The 22,777-nt window shown below is 34.4% G+C and overlaps 2 protein-coding genes across 7 annotated transcripts; one reads left to right on the forward strand and one right to left on the reverse strand.

Moving 5' to 3' along the window:
• Positions 1-1,862: 1,862 nt before the first annotated feature.
• On the reverse strand, positions 1,863-12,398 carry LOC135627641 (protein ENHANCED DISEASE RESISTANCE 2-like). 2 transcript variants are annotated; one of them, XM_065133775.1, is made up of 21 exons: positions 11,614-12,398; positions 9,860-9,925; positions 9,733-9,794; positions 7,692-7,732; positions 7,446-7,535; positions 7,334-7,380; positions 7,157-7,257; positions 6,716-6,811; positions 6,576-6,640; positions 6,424-6,495; positions 6,187-6,333; positions 5,770-6,077; positions 5,214-5,286; positions 4,944-5,119; positions 3,604-3,705; positions 3,477-3,527; positions 3,226-3,369; positions 3,018-3,113; positions 2,584-2,685; positions 2,099-2,201; positions 1,863-1,997 (listed from the first exon to the last, which is right to left on the reverse strand). In XM_065133775.1, the coding sequence occupies exons 2-20, from the start codon at positions 9,875-9,877 to the stop codon at positions 2,106-2,108; spliced, it is 1,887 nt and encodes a 628-aa protein (XP_064989847.1). In that variant the 5' UTR covers positions 9,878-9,925; positions 11,614-12,398; the 3' UTR covers positions 1,863-1,997; positions 2,099-2,105. The 2 variants fall into 2 exon arrangements, with proteins under 2 accessions (XP_064989847.1, XP_064989848.1); XM_065133776.1 differs by lacking the exon at positions 11,614-12,398 and adding an exon at positions 11,184-11,313.
• A 1,116-nt stretch (positions 12,399-13,514) lies between these two features.
• On the forward strand, positions 13,515-22,248 carry LOC135626495 (uncharacterized). 5 transcript variants are annotated; one of them, XM_065131842.1, is made up of 5 exons: positions 13,515-13,651; positions 19,839-19,863; positions 20,977-21,051; positions 21,812-21,916; positions 21,988-22,248. In XM_065131842.1, the coding sequence occupies exons 2-5, from the start codon at positions 19,846-19,848 to the stop codon at positions 22,102-22,104; spliced, it is 315 nt and encodes a 104-aa protein (XP_064987914.1). In that variant the 5' UTR covers positions 13,515-13,651; positions 19,839-19,845; the 3' UTR covers positions 22,105-22,248. The 5 variants fall into 5 exon arrangements, with proteins under 5 accessions (XP_064987914.1, XP_064987915.1, XP_064987916.1 ...); XM_065131843.1 differs by having other exon boundaries at positions 13,518-13,651; positions 19,842-19,863; XM_065131844.1 differs by having other exon boundaries at positions 13,540-13,657.
• Positions 22,249-22,777: the final 529 nt, after the last annotated feature.

The following is a 22,777-nucleotide window of genomic DNA, read 5'->3' on the forward strand; positions in this document are numbered from 1 at the left end:
TTATAGAAAATGTCATCATAAAAAAGTGGCTAGTTTCAAATATCTAATATACAACACATGTCATACAATCATCTCATGTCCAAGAAACAAAAGTGATCATATACATGATAAAGCCTGCATATAAATGCTATCTTACAAGCAAAAGGTAAATCCAAATGATGGTGTAATCCAAAGGTAAATCCACATGACTCTAGAAATGTAATATTTTATACATGTCATGATGGTATAATCCCATGCGACTTCTTTTTTTACATCCATTACACCTCTCACAAATCCCCATAAGCTTTGCATCTTTGAACCACAGTCATTGCTGCCTCCTCCGTGCTAAACTTGTCATCAATCACCACCGAAGTATATAGTACTAGCAATATATTACCAAGGAATGTTCTGAAGTACTTGTTATGAGTTGTTGCGATTCACAAATTATGTAGGTAATATATAGTATATACTATCTACTATTGTGGGTTGTAAGTTTGGTGGGTTATGTTGTTTCTAAACCATACTTTTTCAAACCCTAATTTTGTTGCTTAATGATCATTTATTAAGAGAAGTTATTGGATAATTTTGCTTATATGATATAGTGCTTGTTACTTAATTGCCTTGGGATTATATTCTCTTAAGATAAGTCATTGGGCAAAGTTGCTTATCTGATCTAATATGCAGCTTTTTCAGAGTTAGTCATCTGTTTAAATGTGATGCATTTCTCAACTAATAATATGGATATAATAAAGCTTACTATTATTATTATTATTATTATTATTATTATTATTATTATTATTATAATTATATTGCTAAAACTATTTGCTTACTATTTGTTTTTGTCTTCTCTTTTATCTTATTGATGTAGAATAGTTAAAAAGGATTTACATTGAATGATAGGATCATACTAGATTTATTATTTGAAATGCCAAAATACAATAAATGATATTTTATACTGATTCAAATAATTATTTCTGTCATCATCTTGACCTTATCTTAGTGTCTTGACAACTGGAATGCTAGGAATATATGAAAGTTTTCATGTGTCTCCTTAGTTCTTTATTATTTCCTTAAATAACTTCCAGCTGAACCTTAGTTGAATCTGTATGTTAGCTTTGAACTGTAAGATGTATGTAATTATCTACAGTATATATTTTCTTTTCTTTCCACTTAGTCCTTCTATCATCTATCCTTTTGCAGCATTTGCATTATAGGTTATTTGGACACAGACTCCATTATAGGTTTCTTGTTTTTGTTGGATTATCTTTCTTGTGTTATGCATATGATGAGTTTAGAAAGCCAGTTTACTTGGTTTAAATGTGTAGATTACTTTGAAAGAGCATCAGGCTATATTCTAACTCTGTAATATATATTTACTTTGATTATAAAGATAATTGTAGCTTTATACAGCTCTTCTTAATATTTTGTTCTTCGTTTTCCCATCAATTTATCAAATTATTGATTTTTTATGTTGATCTATACATTATGAACACTGATGATAATTTTATTCACTCTTATGGTTAAATGTTTCTATGTTAGCATCCACCTATTTGGTAATTTTGGTAGCTGTGCATTGGGGGAGAACACATAACACTTATGAACATGAAATGGATCATTTGAGGATAGAAGTTGACCAGAAGCTAAAGTAACATCATATTTCATCATAAACATATCAATGATGTAACCAAGAAAACTATGCTATGACTAATTGTGCCTTCTTCCTTCATTCTTGTGAACATTTTTAACTTTTCATGTTTGCCTCTGATGAATTCAAAAAATCAAAATCCTCAAATTTAATGGTTGCCCTTTTTTTATAAGTTCATAAAACTCAAACCTCATCACCGGTTAGTACTTCTCAAAACATTATCACCGGTTCTTTCGAGTTCCTATATCAAAGAATGACAAAATACATTTAAAAAATTGTTTTTTTTTTTTTTACAAATCTGAAGAAAAATATACAATGGTTTGGCACCATTTGGAACTTCAATCACATTAAAGAATCATCCGACAAATTCAATCTGCAAATCGTGAACAAAGAAGATGATTAACATATCAATCAATATATTGATGAAACTAAAAAAAAAAATCTTGTAGCAATTAATCTAGGAAACAGGCTCACCTCAGTATCACGATGGATTAATAGGGACAGCCTTGGCTATATCAAGTTGGTTCAACCGGCAAGTTCCCAGCAGGAACTCTGGAAGCTCTTCTTGCTTATCACCCTGCATGATGATAACATAAATTTTCTTTTTTTGTGTGTGATGATGTGGAACCACAAAGTTATTTCTCTCCTGAGATGTGTTGAAGAAAGATAAACAAAGAAAATCATTGCTCGTAGATTTAAACATTTGAATTAGACATTTGATTATCGAATTAAACATATCTCATCATCAAAGATAAACAAAGAATATGGTCATTCTTATGAACATATCTCATCATCATGCTCGAATTAAACATTTGATTTTTGCAAACTTCCAGATTTGTTGACAAATTTTTTGTTGCTTCTTGGATTATAGATGTGGTTTCACATTGGTGCAAAATGAATATTTAAAATCTAATCCAGGCAGTCAATCTAACAGAAATAGAAAAAACTCCAGTTAGTACCTGCATCAGGAATGCCATTTCTATCACCAAGCTGTTCAAGTAACCAATGACGAGACTGACAACACTCCTAGCGACAGTGGATGAACCAACATCGATCGCAACCTGGAGATTTACGTCCGCAAAAAACATACAAGGACATGGCGATAGTAATCACAAAAGGAGTAATTTATGTATCGTGCATCATGTTATACCATCTACAAAGTATTGAGATATGTTCACATTTAAGTAGGCTCACATTCTCTTCGAATTTAAGCATAAACAGGCTCACATTCTATTTAAGTCTTGACAAAATCATGTCATCGGCTATATCTTAGTGGTGGCATCTAAGAACATCTTGATGTTCCTTTACCCCTGATGCCCTCAAGGGTATCACCCTATATTTGGCTTTCTACTCAATTCTTTATTATAGTCAGCAGCATAATATGTAAGTTTACCTCAAGATAGTTGCTCCCACGAAAATAATTGATATCAAGTGCTTGACCCACAAGACATGCTTTTTGACCAACACTTTGCTTCACTAACCAAGAACCCTGCAGCACGACAAAAAAGAACTCAGATTAATATTAAAAAAATATTCTTTGTATATTTATGATAACCTAACAGATGATAGTTTAGAACCTATTAGGTTTCGTATCCACCAACCTTTGATATATATGGGATGAGCTTAAACCTTGAATTCCTATATGCATCATTTCCTTTGACAAAACTTTCTAGAAGAGGGACATCTTCCAATGGCATATCCATCATATAATATAAAGCTAGACTGTATGTGGTTGAACCTGGAACCTATTACATTACACCATGATAAGACACTTGGCAATTAAAGATTTATTTTCAGTATAGGAGATTATTATCACCACCCTGAACTTGAGAAAGTAAATTATTATACTTACCTGCATGTTCACAATAAAGAAAAACTTGCTGCCACCCTGTGCTGCATATTTCTGCAAGTTTCAGATGTAGATTTTATGTTACAGAAATTCAAAGAATGTTACAACTGTAAGGGACGTCTATAGAAACCTGAACAATTCCATCAGGCCGACCACCGAGATCATCTTCACGCTTGTCCGATTTCAACCAATCTGCAGCTACCATTTGCATCAGGGTTTCGCTTGCTTTTACCTGTGGGAAGAGCAAATTTGATAAATACTGCTGCAATACATTAAAATAATAAGAAATACATAATAGCAACTTCAGTATGTTAAAGTTCAAAGAAGCTAAATGAACAACTTATTACATTTTAATGATGATAGTTCACTAGTGGTGCTTTTGGTAGCATGTGCTTGGATTGTTGATCACAGACAGGTAAGACTTTAAGTGGTATTAAATTAGTAGGATAAGAAAAGTCATTTTTGTTAGCTGGTAGCTCTGTTATCAGGTTAAATCTCAGGCTTTAGTCTCGGTAATTTAGTATACAAAAACTTAGTATGTATTTATGTCTTTTGCACAAAGAGAGCTTTGTGTAATGGTAAAGTTGCTCATTTATAACTTGGGTATTCAAGACCTCAATCACGAAATAGTCTCTCTCTACTTTAAGGGGTAAGGCTACATATATTAAACTTCCCCAGATCTTACACTGGTAGGCAATGGATTTATTCTCTTATTCATGCTTTTACGTAACATTCATGTGCATAGAAAATATGAATTAAATGACTGCCTATGCTTTGAGCAAGTCCTGTGAATTAGTCTAGTTCATCACCATAGGCTCCAGCTGCCTAGCCAATAGTCATTTCGGTCTCAGACGTCGTTGAGCAAACACAGGTGGCAGCTACTGGCAGTACTGAGTTTTAGAGCATTCTTTAAAAAGAAAGGATTAACACTGAGTCAAAGCACATATAAAAATGAGGCAGATGCATTATATGATCAGGTAAATTTGGGTGGTCAATGTTGTAAACCTAAGCATTGGGCTATAGTTTTGATATCTTGAGCCAAGAGTTTAAAGTGTCTCCTCATCTTGTCTATATATTTTCAAGGAACTCATTTTCAGTAGGTTACTTGGTCTTTTCTGCTTTAGCAAGTAAATATAACCTAATATAACAATGACAAGAGTAGGCGCGTTTAGATTTGGCTGGACTTATTTGATTGGCAGACATACAGAACACAAACAAAGATGACCTTTCAATGCTAAATAAGCGGTGTGGCTTAAATTATATGAAATCCCTGTCCTGGTTAGAATAACCAGAAACCTCATTCTAAAAACCGTCCAACAATTTTGAACTCTCCGAATCATTTTTAGTAATTATCACATACCTGCTGTATAATAATGTATCCATCATGCACTCAAGTTCCATCAGTTCGAAGTTATGAAAAAACAGATCTTTTTAGCTTATATAAATAATCATGTAGAACCTAACAGATACCTTTTGATGGTCATGTAAGTATGATTCACCACGAATCAAGAATGTAGAAGGATCTGCTGTTGCCCAACTGCAAACCACACTGCAATTTGGATCTTTTGGAAGAGTGGTTCCATAGTTACATGACATGCTATCTCCGGTATGTGACTCTTCGAAGTCAGCAGAACCACTCTTTTGAACTGCATTGATAGAAGAAACAAGCAAATTACATAACATGCAACAGCAACAATAAAGATAAAACAAAGATATCAGTGACATAGATATTGGATTAACCTGAAACATCATGCAGCTTCTCTATGAAAACTGCAGTTGTAGATAGCTCACCTTGGCACTGGTCTTGCACTAACTGATAAATAAAATTCCAACCAAATTAGAAGTTGCCTCTTGAAGTAGCAAAATTTTCAAATCATTTTGAAAAGCAATGTGAAACATATATAGGTTCAGTATAGATAAATGTTTTCTATCATAAAAATTTAAACATAACATTAAATCTTTAATAGACGACAAAATGACAATGAACCGTCTAGATGATATGAACATATTTAAAGGAGACTTATAGATGTTGTAGCTAGAAGATGTAATACAATTAGTATTATTAATGTGAGGAGAGAATATAAAGGGAGGCGTAAAAAGACTTTACCAGAAAGTAGAAACTATAAAGTAAGATTTAAATGCTCTTGATTTAACTAAGAATAATTTTGTGTGCAAAGCTCAATTGCGGAAATAGATTCATGTAGCTACCACATATAGTTACAACATTATGGCCGTTGTTGCACAAAATAACATCGACTTTCCAGAAATAAATCATCATGTCACTAAAATTACTGACCTGGGTTTGCATGTTTTCATCAGCAGGCCAGAATTCTGTTTGATCATACTCTGCTTCAGTGAGAACATCAAAGAATTCATCAGCTGCATCATTAAGTTGACGTAATGACCCATTACCAGCATGTTTGGGAGAAGACATTTGTATCTCTTTGGCAAAGCTTTCAATCTTATTGTTTTCATCCACTGACTGCATATCCAGTTTAATTTGCTCCTCGGTCTGTGGCAATACTATCTCTCTTGTCAAACCATCTGATGAGAAATCTGAGAATGCAGAGTGACCAAGTTTTGCTCGGAAGAATTCTCGGAGAGCTGCTTAGTACATAATTGAAATATCTTCAACATGCAATTGATATATCTTAACATAGGAATATGTTGTTGGAAAATCCGAAAATAGATTATCATGGTAAAGAAACAATACCTGCAACCCTCTCTAGCATCTTTGTTGTAATGCCCATTGAAGATGAGGTAAAAATATACAATTTCCAAAACTTCCAATCTATTGCCAACATATGCTTTACAATTGATTGTTTTCCTTGGTTCACGGGAGATATTTCATAGCCTCCACCTGCAGAAGACCAACTCAACTATTCATCATAATTAAGCTAACATACTGATGCGATAAAAGATCTATTGCTCAATATCAAGCATACATTACTTTTAAGCCAGGCACGAACATATCCTTTTTCAGGTTGGCATTTATGGTGGACGACTGAGTGGTATAGGATAACTGTCCAAATTTAACAATTTAGTTAGTTCATGGTAAAACTCCAGCCATGGCATTATCCTAGATTACATAAATTGCCTTACTGTATGTTCCGTTATCTTCCTTCCTCCAGTAACGCCGTAACAATAAGTCCCTTCTTTTCATTCCCCTGAAAAGATTGATCCAACAGCATCAAGTAGGAAGTCAACTTTAAAGATACTTGAAAGTTGAAACCATATCTAACCATGGTAGCCAATCACCACGCAACTTCTTGTGGATAATATCAGTGTAATCATCCAAGTTCTCAATGACATTTCCCTCTAACAGGCAAAAATCCCATCTGCAAGAGATTTCAGTGCTTCATTTTCCAGAACGAGGACAGTAAAACCAATCCCATATGAATTGCATTACTGAAATATGCATTTGATTTCCTTTATCCATCACTTTGTGTCTAAATGTTATGAAGCATCCCTACATATTGAAAACCTGGTACCAGATTGTATTGAATCTATCTGTTATACATAACAATGCTTTGCATTGTTCATCTCCTGTAATAAAGAATCATTTGATCATATAATAAAATAGGCCACTGACTTTGTCAAGTCTCACAGCTTGCTTTCCAGTTTCTTATTCTTTGAATCAAGATAATACAAAGCCCTAGATAATAAGAAAGTCACAATCTTACTCTGATCTTGACTGTCCGAGAGACATTACTGTCTGGAAAATGGACTCAGATGCTGCATCGACAACACCAACCGTCATTATAGCCGGATGATCTTCCCAATTCTGAGGAAAATAGAATGGTTGATTTCACTAAGAAACTCATTATCATGCATCTTTCATGTTGAGATTATAGACATACCTTGTTGGGGAAATCAACATCTTTTGCTTCTTTGAACAGCCGTAAGCCTATGTGAAAAGAACTTTAAGTTTCTTTGGAACTTCTTAAAAAATAAAAAAATGCAAGTTATTACCATTTTTACAGCCAATTATCGTCCACATGGAAGGTGCTATAACATCGAATGTCATTAGATCAGTGTGCATAGATGAGAAAACTGTCCAGTCTATAGAGAGTTTGAATAAGGTAAGAAAGTGCCAGAAAAATTCATCAAAATCAGAATAATTTAGTCAATAGATCTCCAAGAAAAATCATCCTGAAAGGTGATAGGATAAGTAATATGGACTATTTACTTGAGAAACAAACAACAAACATTGCTTACCTATAGAATGCATGCGACTTTTCTCATTTCTACGGCTTGACCTGGATATCATGATACTAGTCAATGAGAACAGTGTCAAACAAAATTATTTTGGTGAACCTTTATTCACAAAAGAAACACTGGTTTATACTATTAGGAAGAAAAGGTAAAAGTCAGATGAAACAAAAAAAAACCAAGCACACACGCCATTGAATGTACATCTCTAGCCTACATAACTATTGGCACCACAAGAAAGTTGAAAGTTGAAACTTAGCAGACACTCTAATGCTGGTAGATATCCTAGTGTAAGATTACTACTACTGCCATGAACCTTTTCTGTATAGAACATTTCTTTGACATAGCAACTAGAATCTAATTCCAAATGACTAATGGAAAACAAAGGCCACACTGTTTATAATCCAAAAAGAGGCTTTGATAATATGGTACTAAACAAGCAAGCCCATGGTGACTCTGTATCTATATTCTTGATTCTGTGAAAAACTCAATATGTCTTGGCCTTTCCCATCATTTTGACATGACCAGTGAACATTAAAGAAATTTAAATTTACCAATCCTAAACTTATTTTCTATACCATAAAGCAAAAGCAGCAGAATTTTCGACCCCATATTCAATGCAAATTATGGCCAATGGAAACTACCAGATAGAGATTTGGGAACCCAAAAATTAGTCAATCACCCCACACACAACACAAACACATGGAAAAAGAGAAAATTACTCCGTCATCCAAGTCTTGTGAAAAAGTTTGTCTACATGCTCTACCGGACTTTGATGTCTAGGCCTAACAAATTTAATTAAATCATGCAAAAAATCCTTTTTCTTCATATATAAGCACACTTCGATATTTTAGAGGCATAGCTGTCAATATTAAACTGAAGGTAAATCAAGAAAATCAATTGAGTGGATCATGAGCCTGTATAATTTATGAGAACATATATCTTTGAAAGCATGATGCACGTACATTGTTTACCTTCCGTTTATGTTTGTTAAAACACAACAATTGTTTTGATCTCTCTCTATATAGTGTTCTCATTTTTCTTCATTTCTTGTCTCTTTTCCTTTCAGTTATCTCTTCATCCATTGCCTATACCATGGCTGACCAAATTTTGTTGCTACCTACCATTTATATTTCTGTTTCTTTACTTTTGATCTCTTTTTCTTCACATAGCAACTTTATAATTTATTTGTATATTTTCTTTGTTTCAGTTATAATATTTTCTTTCTTTCTTTTTTCCTTTGCTACTACCGATGACATGACTACTACCCTTTTTTCTGTACTTTTATCATATTTTGCTACTATATTCTGCTCCTGGTGCTTAAATGCATCTTTTTTATGTTATGTCTGCCACTGCTATCTTTGTATCACCATGTATTTCTATCAGTACTACTATCAAGTTGATTAAAACTTATGAATTCTTGCTTCCTCCCAATTATTAGTTTATTACTTTATCCCTAGATGTTCAAGAAATTGCATATTTTTGCAAAACTGAGTAACATTGATTGACACAGGTCATAACAATTTTGCATCACTTCTGCACTTTTTTCTTTCCTTTGGTTCTAAAAATATATGGTTATTTTTTATCATATAAATTTCTATGGAACAGTTTTTTCTTCCGTTTATAGATGGAACACCTGAAGGCCACTAATGGGCCACATAAAGGCCTAGTCGCTACTTAGCTGGTAAGAGGCTTTTGCTGCTTATGGGTTGTCTTGACACCCTAACATTGTCATCTCTTCCCCTTGCTCTTCTTCTCGTAAATTATAATCTTATAAATATGCTGATGACTCTGATCTAATAGCCGCTTGTACCATGTATAGCAACATGAGCAGAGGTAAATGCTAAAAGACTGGGCATGTAAAGCTAAAACAACTGTAGCTTCAATCATTTGACAAAAGAACCAATGTTTACACGACCATAGTGAAGCAATAGGACTAGCATGCTTTCTTGAAATTGATCTATTCTTGTCAGAAACAAATAAAAAGTATGTCAGTTAGTAATTGGTGGATGTGGAACTAGTTAATAAAAAAATAGTAATGTGTGACCTAAAAGATTGCCGTCTTCTCTTCGAACAAGCCACAGCATTCTCTTCTTTGTTTGTGTCCTCCTGCAAATGCAGACGTTATGACATATTTGTCAATAAAAATCAATGAGACTAGAGAAGGCACCAACCATAAATGCAGCTTCCATTGAGGATTTGATTCAAGTAGCTGCCTCCTCAGAGCTCCTTGCACCCAACTGCAGAGTTAAATGAATCTCAGACCATTGCCAAATGATATGTCGGAAACAGCAATCAAAACCAAACTGCTGGTGGCTGCCACTCTAAAGCACAAACTAGTGTACGCTTAGATGATTGTTGGGACTGGAAGCGCTATAAAGAATAAATATATAGACGTGCCAACAGGCCTTAACATTTACAACGAAGCTTGGCAAAATTTTAATTATGTGAAGTAAAATGGAAAAGATGAAAATATGTTCTGAGAGTAAAGATAATCCAGGTTCGCTGTTATATTTCTGTGTATTATTATCTGTCTACTGTTGTCCGTCACGTACATGCAGGAACCAATCAGTGCACTTTTTATAGGAATCTGAGGAGGCACATAAATTTTAGCATCATCAGTATGCCATCACATGAGGATAAAGCTTGATGGTCAAACAATTGTGAGGCTCTGCAGATATCCAAATTTGGAAAAGACATCGTTGCATTGGCTTCTCCAGTATCAACTTTTCACAATATGAAGGGCAGCCTTACCCGAAGAGAGTCCATTTATCGATCTTGAGTTGAATTTAATAGGTAGTTAATTAATCATTTCTGCTGTTAACTTGTAACTTTTATTTGTGCACAGGAACTTGACCTAGGATCAGTAGCATCTCAATTCTCACCCAAGAAGCAGCACTAATATGACCCATTCCAATTTTTATGAGTGTGCTCGATGCAATGGAAGGAAGGGACTAGAAGACGATCAGAATTGTATAACAAAGCAAAAGGAATAAAATTGAATGGAATACAAGATCAATAGCAGCCAACAAGAAAGATAACTTCAAATAAAAATTGTTTGACCAAAGCATTGCTTGATGCAATGGAAGGAAGCGACAAGAAGACAATCAGAAATGTAAAACAGAGTAAAAGGGATAAAATTGAATGGAGTAGAAAATCAACAGCAGCTACCAAGAAAGATAACTTCAAATAAAAATTGTTTGACAAAACATGGCATCATCTTAAATAATTCAACACCATTTATCAAACAAAATCAATCTAAACACCATAAATTGCTAAAATATTTAAATTAAAAGGAAAATAATTCATTGAATTCTCCGAGCTGTGCATTATAGGATCGTATTGTTGGCTTGGAAGAGAACTACTACTACTTGAAACTTCTCACTCAAATTCTGAAACTGATATGTTCTCCTACGCACCACATTGTTCTACTTCCACTCCCAATCCCAATAATGATCAAACTTGAACTCAAACAAGTGGTCTCAAAATTTAACTTACCTTTTATCGGCACTGTCAAATGTCCAATCTCCTTTGCCCGTTAAAAGTCAACAAATGCTGATCTGTATCTGATCATATCATATTCAAAACAATAAAAGATCAACCCAAACTCCGGCGGATAAGAAGAAGAACTAATGGAACCTTTAGAAAGAAGACTGACTCCCCAAACATCTCTCACCCTTTCTTTCCATCAAACCAAATATTGCATCATTCAACCAATCTTTTTCCCCTAAGAAACAAAACCAACAGCTCAAGAACTTATCTTTATTCAAACAAAACAATTCAAAAATATCCATCTCTGTCGAGCTAACAAGTATAGCGAGCGAATGCGAGAAGACAAACCAAGAAAGAACAGTTCCCGACTACCTCTCTGGTGGACGCTGGCACGTTCTTGTAGCAATTAGGGGCGTTACTTTAGAGGACGACGTACCGTTTCCGGTAGTTCTGCAGGCCCAGGTGATTGGACCGGAGGACGTGCAGCCAACCCTTGATGTTTCGATCTCCTCCGTCTTGCTTAAAGATCCCTCCGGCTCTCTCTACTCCAGCGCCCGGAATGCATCGAAAAGGTGCGACATTTTTGGTGCGCTCCAACTGCTGAGGGAAAAGATAGGAGGGAAGGAGTCTTTCCGCAGCTGATGGAAGCGAATCAACGATTCAGCAGTGGCTATATCGTCGTCGTTGTGATAAAGAGGGAAACTTTATGAGTGGAGCAGAGGGACGAGGCAGGGAGGCGTCGTAAAAGTAATGTTTTTGATGTTGTTCTCTGATACCACACCATCCCACCTCTCAGAGAACAGGGGACGGGAGTCAGAGGAGGGATCAATTAACAGACTCCCACCATCTCCACCATCTCTTCTCAACCTTTCCTGCACTCCTTGAAATTTGGATAGCGACACACCAAATAGTCTCTCTCTCTCTCTCTCTCTAAAATTGGTATCCCCCTTTGTCAGTTCAAGAAAAGACCACAAATTTAGGAGCACACAAGGCAACCACCCATGAGGCGGGGAGCGAAATCTCGGATGCAATGAGTTGGCCGTAGTCTCCTCCTCGAACGAGTTCGAGTTTTTGTTTGGCATATTAATAATGGGAACATCAAACCAAAGCCCGAGATTTCCTCTTAATTCGAAGAACAGAGTTCGAAGTTCTTTTCTGTAAATGCTCTTCTTTTATGTTCTTGAAATGACACTCGAATCAATCAACCCTTGTCTTGATAGCTTAAATTTTGGCATTGTTGGCTCTCTCTCGCGTACCTGAAGCCAGTTTGATCATAATCAAAATGATTTGAATAAAATAAGATAAAGGTCTCAAGGAAGCACTATCCAACCTCAATTTAGAAAACAGAGAAGCATTTGTTGGAAGAGAATCTCGCCATCTTTTTGTTTCTCCTTTCATGGAATGTTGACATGCACTATCATATTCTCAATATTATATAGATCAACAATGTTTTAAAAGTGAACTGCATTTATTTTAGAAATTTTAGCGACATATTTCCATAAATCCTATCAATCAGATACTTTTTAGCAGACCTCAATCCCCCTTCCTTGAACTCTTCCAACAAGTCAAACTCACCAACACCAAGAAATCAAAGAACATCTTTTCATTTGGATGCGGAATGGTCTGTCTGCTTGCATGATACTTTTCTGTCCATCATCAAACCATTCATTCAGTTGAAGAGTTGAAAGGCACGAGTCTCTTCTTGCTTGTTTCTCTTATAAGAAGAAAGGCATGCGTTCCCAAACTTGTTTTGCTGTATGAAACGAGTTGTCTTATCTGTAAGGTATATATATACATATATATATATATATATATATATATATGTATATATATACATATACATATGGATATATATATACACAATTTAGATTCCTCTAAAGTTACTAATTTTCATATCTAATTCTTTAAATTCAAGTTTGGCATTATTATCCCTGCAAAACTCAAAAGCTTACAGATTTATCATAGGTATTTATCTCCACTAGTTGATTATTAATATAATTATATTGAAACACAAATTGATATTTATACTATCTTAAAATCTTGATAAATGTAATAAATTATATTTTTAGTGTTTAAATTTTGATTTAATGACAACTATAATTGCTAGTAATTGCCATAAATGTAATAGATGGATTTTATCACAAGGTTCTATGATCAAATCTCATCTTTGTCACTCTTTGGAAAAAAAAATAATATTTAAATAAATTCATATATATATATGTATATATTTATATGTAAAAAATTATAATTAGAGATATTGTAATTATTAAAATATTATTTTATTAAAAATTGTTTAAGGGAATGATAAATATTAGCTCTCCCATAAATAAGCTCAGAACAGTGTCGCGTCCGACCGACACAAACACGGCCGAACCCGATTTGGCTCAATTCGAAGATCTTCTGGCGCATTGCTCTCCCTAGGGTTTCCTTGGGAAGGATCATCGGGACACCGAGGAGGGCTTCAATTCCTCGAGGTCGAGGTTTTAGCGCTTTTCCCAAGTGTTCATCGCTAGGATTTTGACGTTCTACTCTTTGTTCTGATTTATTTTGACGATAAGATCTTTGTGCACTGTATGCTCGTTTACTTGTGCGAGTGAGACTTGGAGTAAAGGTGTTGCTTTTTTTAGCTGTTCGGAGTTGGGGTTTTAAGGTATTTTCTTGCGGTGTTGCATTCTTTTGGGTGGCTAGTTTAGGGTTTTTCCATGTATCGATTGGTGTTTCCCTGCTCTTTCTGCCGAGTACTTTTCGATGGTTGTGAGGCTTTATTTCTTGGAGATCAAAGGGATCGTCTTAGCGTCTCTAGGCAGAAATAACTCGTCGCCTTCTCTCCCAGGCGTGTAGTTTGAGCCGTAAACGTTGTACACGTCGGCGCTTGAGGAGTATATTTGATAATGGGATCTTTGTGAACTGTATGCTCTTTTTGCTCGTGCGATTGATACTCTTTTTGTTGGGGAAAAATCGTTGTTGTTTTTGAACTATTAGGGTTTAAGGTGCATTTATTGTGGTGTTGCATTCGTTTTGGTACTGGATTTGAGGTTGTCCTTTGTATTGATCGGTGTATCACTGTTCGTTCTGCCTAGTATTTTTTGATGGTTGTGAGGTTTAATTTGTCCGAGATAGAAAGGATCAACGCAGCATCTTCTGGGGAGGAATAACTCATTTCCTTTTTCTCCGTTGAAAACATGGATTTTGAGTTGTAAAATGTTGTACACATCCACATGAGAATTTGATTGCCCTATGATTGTATACAGAAAAACAAACAATATGTTTCTTCAGTGTGCTTGAGTATATAATTTCTGTTAAACTCTAAGAGTTCAAAATTGCATAGGAATGTTTAAGAACAAAGGATTGGTCGGCTATGTTGATCTATTCTTTTGAGTCTGTCCTGTGTGAAAGAGAGGATACGTTACATGTGTGGTGATGACTACACAATGATGAGTGTGTTATGATCCAGGTTAGGTTTGGTCTAGGGGGTCTGATTACAGGTAGTCGCTGGTCCATATCCATCTTATCTTCATCAAATATTGGAGAGAATTTGTGGCCAGTTGGGGTTTCACATTGAGAGAAACTGGACCTTCATGTTAGTTAATTTTTTTTCCTCTTATGATGAGCTGTAGTTGAAATTAAAATTGAAGCAAACAAAATGTTCTAATTTGGCTTTATCAGGAATATGATATAGAATAAGACTGTCTGGCTGGAAATTGAGCTGTTTATTGTACTTTTGAGTCAAAACTTTTTTGTTTCTTCTATTTGGCTTTTCGGGTGAAATTTTATCAAACCACATGTTCCTGCTAGTTAGCTTTTGTGTTACTCATTTTTTGTGATTCATGATTGATGATGAGGATCATGCCTAACAGCGGGAATATATCAACATTTTGATGCTGGTGATATGTGATCCTTATAGTTAATCTCAGATTAGGCATGTCTAATGGCTTTCATTAGTATGTGAGTTGTTATCTTTGGGCTTCCTCCATGTGATTTAAGCTCAGGTCGTGACACAATCATCTTAAAACGGACCTGAAAGACTACCATTATAAAATATGATTAGGGAAAAAAAAAGGAGGAACTTATTTTTTATTGTTGTCCTGAATGGTTACTTGGGAACCTTAGTAGAACTTAGACAATGAAGTAGCTTTTTAATGCCTTGGATATGCTTGGACTGCCACATATTTGCATGTAATCACTTATATCTTATGATCAATATGTTTATAGTTAGTGTGACACCCTAATCCAGTCCCACATGAATCAATAATATATTTTTATCAAGTTAATGAGTTAGTTGTTCCATCGAGTTAGATTATAAAAGATAATTTTATGTTAAACGATATAGTGAGGCATCCAAGCATGGAAGGACTATCCTCGAATATGAATAGAGTTACATTACGGCATAGTTAGACCTCATGTGTATCATGCTAGAGCTTGATTTAAGGTTTTGTTTGGATCTTGACAAAGATATCAAGCCATAAGTGAGGGGGATTGTGACACTCCAATTTAGTCTCATATCAGATGTAGAATTGAGTTAGTTTATAGGGTTCAATAAGTCTATAATATTTACTCAACTAGCGATTTAAAAAGCATTAGATGCTAAGGTCCCAAAAAGCTCGAGACATTAGGCTCTTGGCCGATTGAAGCAAGACATTTTAAAATATTAAAATTTAAAAATATAATATAATTGATAAATATGATTATATAAATAAAAATATGATATTAAATATAAAAAGATCTAAAGTACCAAGTCACATTATTCATCTTGTAATAACAAAAATATCAAAAAATTCAAAACAATAAAGCTTTACATCAAAATTAATCATCATTATAATCAACATCATTCTCAAACATATCATTATCTTTCTCTTCCTTTCGTCCATCTTCATCAAAATATGTTTCCTCCTCTTCAACAATGGCAAGAGATGAACTTGAGGCTTTTGTACTCATTTTTATTTTTGTTATCTGCTTTATATATGTCTGTAATTCTCTAACACATGAGGCTCTTTTCACATCTCCCTATGTTAAGCTATCATCTTCAAATACAAGCTTATCTTTGGCATCTTACAAGTTCGCACCCATTTGCCCCACCAATCACTCATTTAAATCATCAATATCTTATAATGAGATTGGATCAATATTATTTCGCAAATCATGATGAGCCTTCAATGTTTGATTATACTTTATATAAACCAACTCATGTAATCGTTGATGCTTTAACTAATTTTTTCTCTTTGTGTGAATTTGTCATGTTATATAATTTAAAAATATATTAATATATTTATTAAAAAAAAAATAGATTAATTGAAACAAAAATATTCCGTGATCCTTACATGCTTAAAGACACTCCAGTTTTGCTTACAACCCGCAGCACAACAAGTCAGTTTAAGAATTTTGATAGTTAGATGCTGCAAGTTCAAGGTGGAATTTCTAAATAAACTCAATCATTCAGTTGTAAAATTTACTTTATTATTAACAATAACATACTATACATGAAATTAATTATATAAATTTATAAATATACGGTGATATAGTTGTCCTAGATTGAACTACCATTGGAATCTCAAAAAGACCATCGATTTTTTTTAATAAAGATAATTCAGGTATAATCTTATCTTACACCTTAAGCTTGGAATCAATCTTGCAATGCACTTATACACATTTATAACTTCTGCATCTTTTGTCAATGATTGTAAATATGTTTTTATACTTTTTTTCATTTCCATCAAAAGACTTTTGAATCATCTCCTTTGCTCTATCTGTTTCCTCATAAATATATCCCACTATAGGCTTTTTTTCATTATCTGCCAACCAAATGATTCAAATAAGAAGACCCATTACCTTTAATGTATAAACTATAAGATTTGAGTGAATGACATTAAAATGATATTATTAGCCCTTTTGCCTTTGGCTTCCATTTGTTTGTCACCCATTTTTCTAAGGTAAACATATTTTTCTGGTTATGTTTTTGACAATGCACGCTTTGTACTGTCAAGGAAGTAGCAAATCGGGTGATACTATATCTTACCAATTCTTTATTGGCTATGAATTTTCTCATCATATTCAAAGTCCCACTATGATTATAGAGAAATCCAACAACAAAGATTGCTCTTTTTAAAATTTTATTGACATTAAGAATTTTTTCAATATTCTCTAACATTAAATCAATGTAATGTGTCGCACATGGAGTCCAATATAAGTGTTGTCTTTTTGCTTCAAATAATTTACCTATGATAAATGATAATAAAATTGATAAGACTTAGGAGCCACTTAGTACTTTCATTCAAATTGGAGATAGAACAATTAAAAGATCCAAAAGTTCAAAGGATAAATCTTACCAACTAACACATAGTTACTTCCATTATCGATTATAACTTGGACGATATTTTGTTTATCAATTTTTTTCACAAACTTGTCAAGTAACTCATATATCTTTTCTTCGAGTTTCATAAAAGATGATACATCTATTGACTTCACAAACTTGATTTCTAAAGAACAGTTGACTATAAAATTAATTATACTTCTATGTCTCATATCGGTTGAAGCATCTGACATAATAGAGCAATCATGCTTTTCCTTGTGGCCCTTTAATAAGTCATTTGTATAATCCAACTCTTCTTTTAGTAATGGAACTTGCAACTCATAATAATTTGGATGTTTTAATCCCCTATAATATCTTTCAATAGCTTCAATCATCTCTTTAAGGCTATCAAAACGACACGTACTAAGGGGAAGGCCAGTCTGATAGAAGAAGCGAGCAATGTGTTGAATCGTTTTTCCTCTTATTTTCATATCACAAGTATTACTTATATTTGTTTGTCTTAATTTTGCTCATGTTTGATCTTGTTGCTTTTGTGATCTTTGATACATATATATGTCCATCGATCCTTTTTTACCTTTCTTAACAATTATGGCTTCTTTTTCTTTTCTATCATATGCTCTTTTCCCACTTGCATTAACACTTTTCGAATAAGCTTCTTCTTCATCATCTCTAATGTGTTCAACATTATCCTTGGGTGAAATCTCATAAGATTCATTCCTTTGCATCTTTTTTTAGTCATATAAGACAAGAACTCATCTTTTACATTAGGTGGACATCTCTTGTATGTTGATGCATTCTTGAAGTTCCCCACTTGATGCTATTTTGCACGGAAAATATCACCTCTAGTAGTCTCATCACAAAGATGCAAGTAACTGTATTAGGATTTTTTAGATCCTTTATATAATTGTATTTCCAAGCAAGATCCTTTCTTGAATTTTTTTATAAATCTTTTGAATTACTTTGTGCACTTACCATTAATCTTGAAACCTAAAAGTGGTTCTAAATATATAGAGATTAGCAATGTTAAAATCTAAATAGGAACTATTATATGATTATAGTAGATAACAATCTACTGTTAATAGTAGTTAGAAGGGGTAAAAGAGTCACCAACGATGGAAAGTGGAGAAGGAGAGGGCGGCGGTGATGGAGAAACTTTCGGATGATGACAACGACGATGAAGGAAGCTGTGAACGGTACTAGCGATGATGGAGGAAGCTTTGAACAACAACAACAATGGAGGAAGCTTTAGATGACGACGACGACGACAGAGGAAGCTACAAACGATAGTAGCAGCGACGGAGAAAGCTTCAGACAAGGTGCCTAGACCAACTAAGCTAGTTTTCAATCGAACTAGACTTGATAGTCTGGTTCGATTACTTTGTTTGAACCGGGCGCTTGCTCGAGGTGCCCGACACTTGGGTTCAAGTGAGCGCCCAGGTGGTGCTGCACTAAAGCGCACCACATGGTCAAGTTTTGAGGCACGCGAGCCTCGCCTCACCTCACTTGAGCGCCTTGGCGAGTGCTCGGGCGCCTATTTAAACCATTGAACTCAAGCTTGAGTAGTTTGGATCAATGATTCAGGCCTATTAGGTTATTGTGTTGGTTATTTCGTTGAATCAAGTAATGATAATAGGAAGGGTTTCATAATATCACATATATTTACAGTAAGAATTTTCCCATGGGCACCTGAATAGAACCTATACAGCAGACAAGCTGCATGATGTCTTGGGTACATTCACTTCGACTACCATATGCAAATATGTATCACATATTTTTGGACATATGGTCACATACATTCATCTGTGAACATATAAAAAATATCTTGTGGTGTGTACTTATATTCTCCTCCATTCAGTGTGTTTCTCTTATATTATGACAATGGGATTAATTATACTTTACAAGCTATTTATTTAAAGGCTATTATAATTCTATGTATTCTTGGAGAGTCAAGGTACACTTAAATTCTAAATTTATAGATGTCTACAAAGAACTGGAATTCATATCTTGCACTTGTGGCCTTTTAGTTATAGACTGATCAGAGCAACAACACTTTAACAGATTCAATATCCTGGCTGTTATCCGAGTTACTTAACTGTGGGAATAGGTTTTTTAATAAATATCTTGCACCTTGTTAGTATGCTTTGGTGTTAGAATGCCATTTACAGAGACATCAGTCCAGTTCTTTTGGAAGCTTTCTTTCTTTGTTGTTTCCATTGTAATCAGTCTTTGCTTACTGATGGAGTTCCATATTCTTGGTCGTCTGAGCTTTTAGTTCTTTATTTTGACGCCAAAATGAGTATTAATTAAGCTTCCTTTTTTTGGTTCTTAATTTCTCTTCCTGTTTCATTTTGCAGTAGGCCAATGGAGGACGACACAAATGTATGTTTTCTACTCTCAAGTTTTTGGTCTTTTGGTTTCCTCTTGTATAGACAATTTGATACTTATGGCATGACCATTCATGAATTTGTCAATTTTTTTATGTCATCAAAGGCTTTAAAGTTAGATATTGCTCATTTTCTTCGAAGGCATTTGAAAAGTATGATGGGAGTTGTTATTCATCATCGTCTATTTAAAAAATTTGGATAACAGTACTTCAATGGATGAAGGATGTTTAATGATAAATTTTGTATATATGAATTTGTGGTTCTGCCGACAAATTCTAAGCTAGGTTTTTCACATCTTTAGTATGGGAGTCATTCTACATATGTTGTCGTGTCCATGTTTTAGTTCAAACCAACATGGCGAAACCCATATGGTTAGTTCAAACTGAATTCATTTTTAAGCTCTACCTGGAACACTCAGGTGTGTTTTTGTTTCAAATAGAGTTAGACAAGGAGCCCATTGTTGCTTCTTTCAGCATCTCTTATTACTTGAATTAGATGATTTCAATGGTTCTAGATCTGACTGTGTGTTTTGTGGTTCATGTTATAGATAATATCTGAGTATCATTTTCTACAAAATGAGCATAATGATTGGAATTTAGAGGGTCAATGTCTTTGTGTTGTTTGTATATGAAACATAATGACTGACGAGGTTAGGCATATGCAAAAATACCTATTTTAAGAATGCGTGAGAGCACAGAGCTTGCTAATCCATTGAGATCATAAAGAATTAGTGTTGAATGTATCAATCATTTTTTGTTGAAATAAATTATCACCAAGTATGGTGAAAACATAAAAACATTTGAAGGAGCTGGCTGTTGATATATGTGACTATATTTTTTTTTTCTCATCCTTGTTCTTTCACTTGTATACGATCATTCATTTTGACCAAATTCCTCTTCTTGACTAGTAAATGGAAATGATGCGTGATCTTTCTATTAAGTAGTTTCCAATCATAGAAAATAAAATTAGAGTTTTGAAACTACAGTTTTCTTCAATATTAAGAACTTTGTTTCTGATTACTGCAAAGCCACATTATACTCAAATTCCATCTTTTCACTTGTACATACATTTTCTTAGTTAGTTTAACATGTTCAACTCATATGTTCAGGCCAAAAAAGAAGAGGAGGAATTCAATACAGGACCTCTCTCTGTTCTGATGATGAGTGTAAAAAATAATACACAGGTATGAGGAGTTTTACATGTTCTATGATGCTAATGTTATGGTTGGGAGTGAGCTATTTAAAGTTTATTTAATACCTTATTTTGGTTCTTTATTTAATGGGTTAGGCCATTTAAATGGATGCATAACTATGTTATACTTCTAAACAATTACAAGATTAAATAAGAAGAGAATATAGTGTTTTTTGTGATTATCATTACAGCATGACCATCTTAGTAGAGGTCTGATTTTGGATATACTGGCAAATGTTGGGGCATGTCGAACTTTCACCACCTCCCCATTTTTTCTGTAGTTCATTTGTCTTGAGATGTAATGGACAAGGAATATTCAAATGGTGGGTGAGGGGGTTGGCTGTGAATATCATTTGTCTTGTTAGTAGAGGTCTGATTTTGGATATAGTGGCAAATATTGGGGCATGTCGAACTTTTGCCACCTCTCCATTTTTTCTGTAGTTCATTTGTCTTGAGATGTAATGGGCAAGGAATATTCAAATGGTGGGTGGGGGGGTTGGCTGTGAATATTATATGTATATGTACTGTTGTTTTTCTATGGGCCATTATTCCAGTTATTCAAATGAGTGAAAACAAAAATGTTTATTCTCTGGTTAATTTTATTTTTATATTGTTATCCGAGTTACATTAACAATACATCTTCAGTTGGCATCAATATGTTTGTTCTGGGCATAGATATTGCTTCTTATTTTACAGTTATCTTTCGGAATTAAGCAAATTTGAGAATTGTACTGACACTTATGCTACAACAGGTGCTTATCAATTGCAGGAACAACAAGAAGCTACTTGGCCGTGTGAGAGCTTTTGATCGTCACTGTAACATGGTCCTTGAAAATGTTAGGGAAATGTGGACTGAGGTAACTTTACTACATATTTCCATCATTCATATCTTCTGTCCATATCTAATAAACTTTTTTTGTCGCTGCAGATACCCAAGACAGGCAAGGGAAAGAAGAAAGCACTTCCAGTCAACAAGGATCGATTCATCAGTAAAATGTTCGTTCGAGGGGATTCAGTCATCATTGTACTCAGGAATCCCAAGTGAGCCTTCTCAGCTTAAATGCCATTTCATGGAGGCACTGATATGCCATGAACTGTTATCTTGTTTTGGGACTGGCTAGAAGATACATCAGTCTTTATCATGTTGAACTTTGTTTCTTTTGAATACAATGGTTAGAATTGATGAGTATATGATTTGTGTTTAGTAATTTCTCACAAATGATGCCTTGTCATAATTTTGGCTTTTAGTCGCACATTTGAATACTATGGCTCCTCATAAGCGACTTGTCACCGCCCCCCAATTTCATCTGCTGACTTTCATGCTATAGTCATTCTCGTTTCTTTGAGCAACATCTTTCATAATGCTTTCCTTAAGACATTATGGAATTTGGGTCATAAATCACTAGAGGTTGACATGTGTTCATTATTGTCTGCCGGTATCATATATAGTATAGTCAAGTACGGAGTTTTTTCTGCAAACATTATTATGTTAAAATTATGACCTTGATAAGGTAGCATCAGTTTTTCTGGAGTGGCAAGTAAGCCTGTTGTGACATTGAGTTTGACATACTCTGCTAGGGATGCAAGATGAATTTAGATGCATTATGTTGATCGTATAGGCTTAGATATTGAACTGGTTCATTGTGTTATAGATAATTAACGACCAAAATAGAAAATGTCTTCAATTGTTTGTTAAATGGTCATTTTATAACTATTAT

The sequence above is a fragment of the Musa acuminata genome, chromosome BXJ2-11, assembly GCF_036884655.1.
Source record: "Musa acuminata AAA Group cultivar baxijiao chromosome BXJ2-11, Cavendish_Baxijiao_AAA, whole genome shotgun sequence".
NCBI classification, from domain to species: Eukaryota; Viridiplantae; Streptophyta; class Magnoliopsida; order Zingiberales; family Musaceae; genus Musa; species Musa acuminata.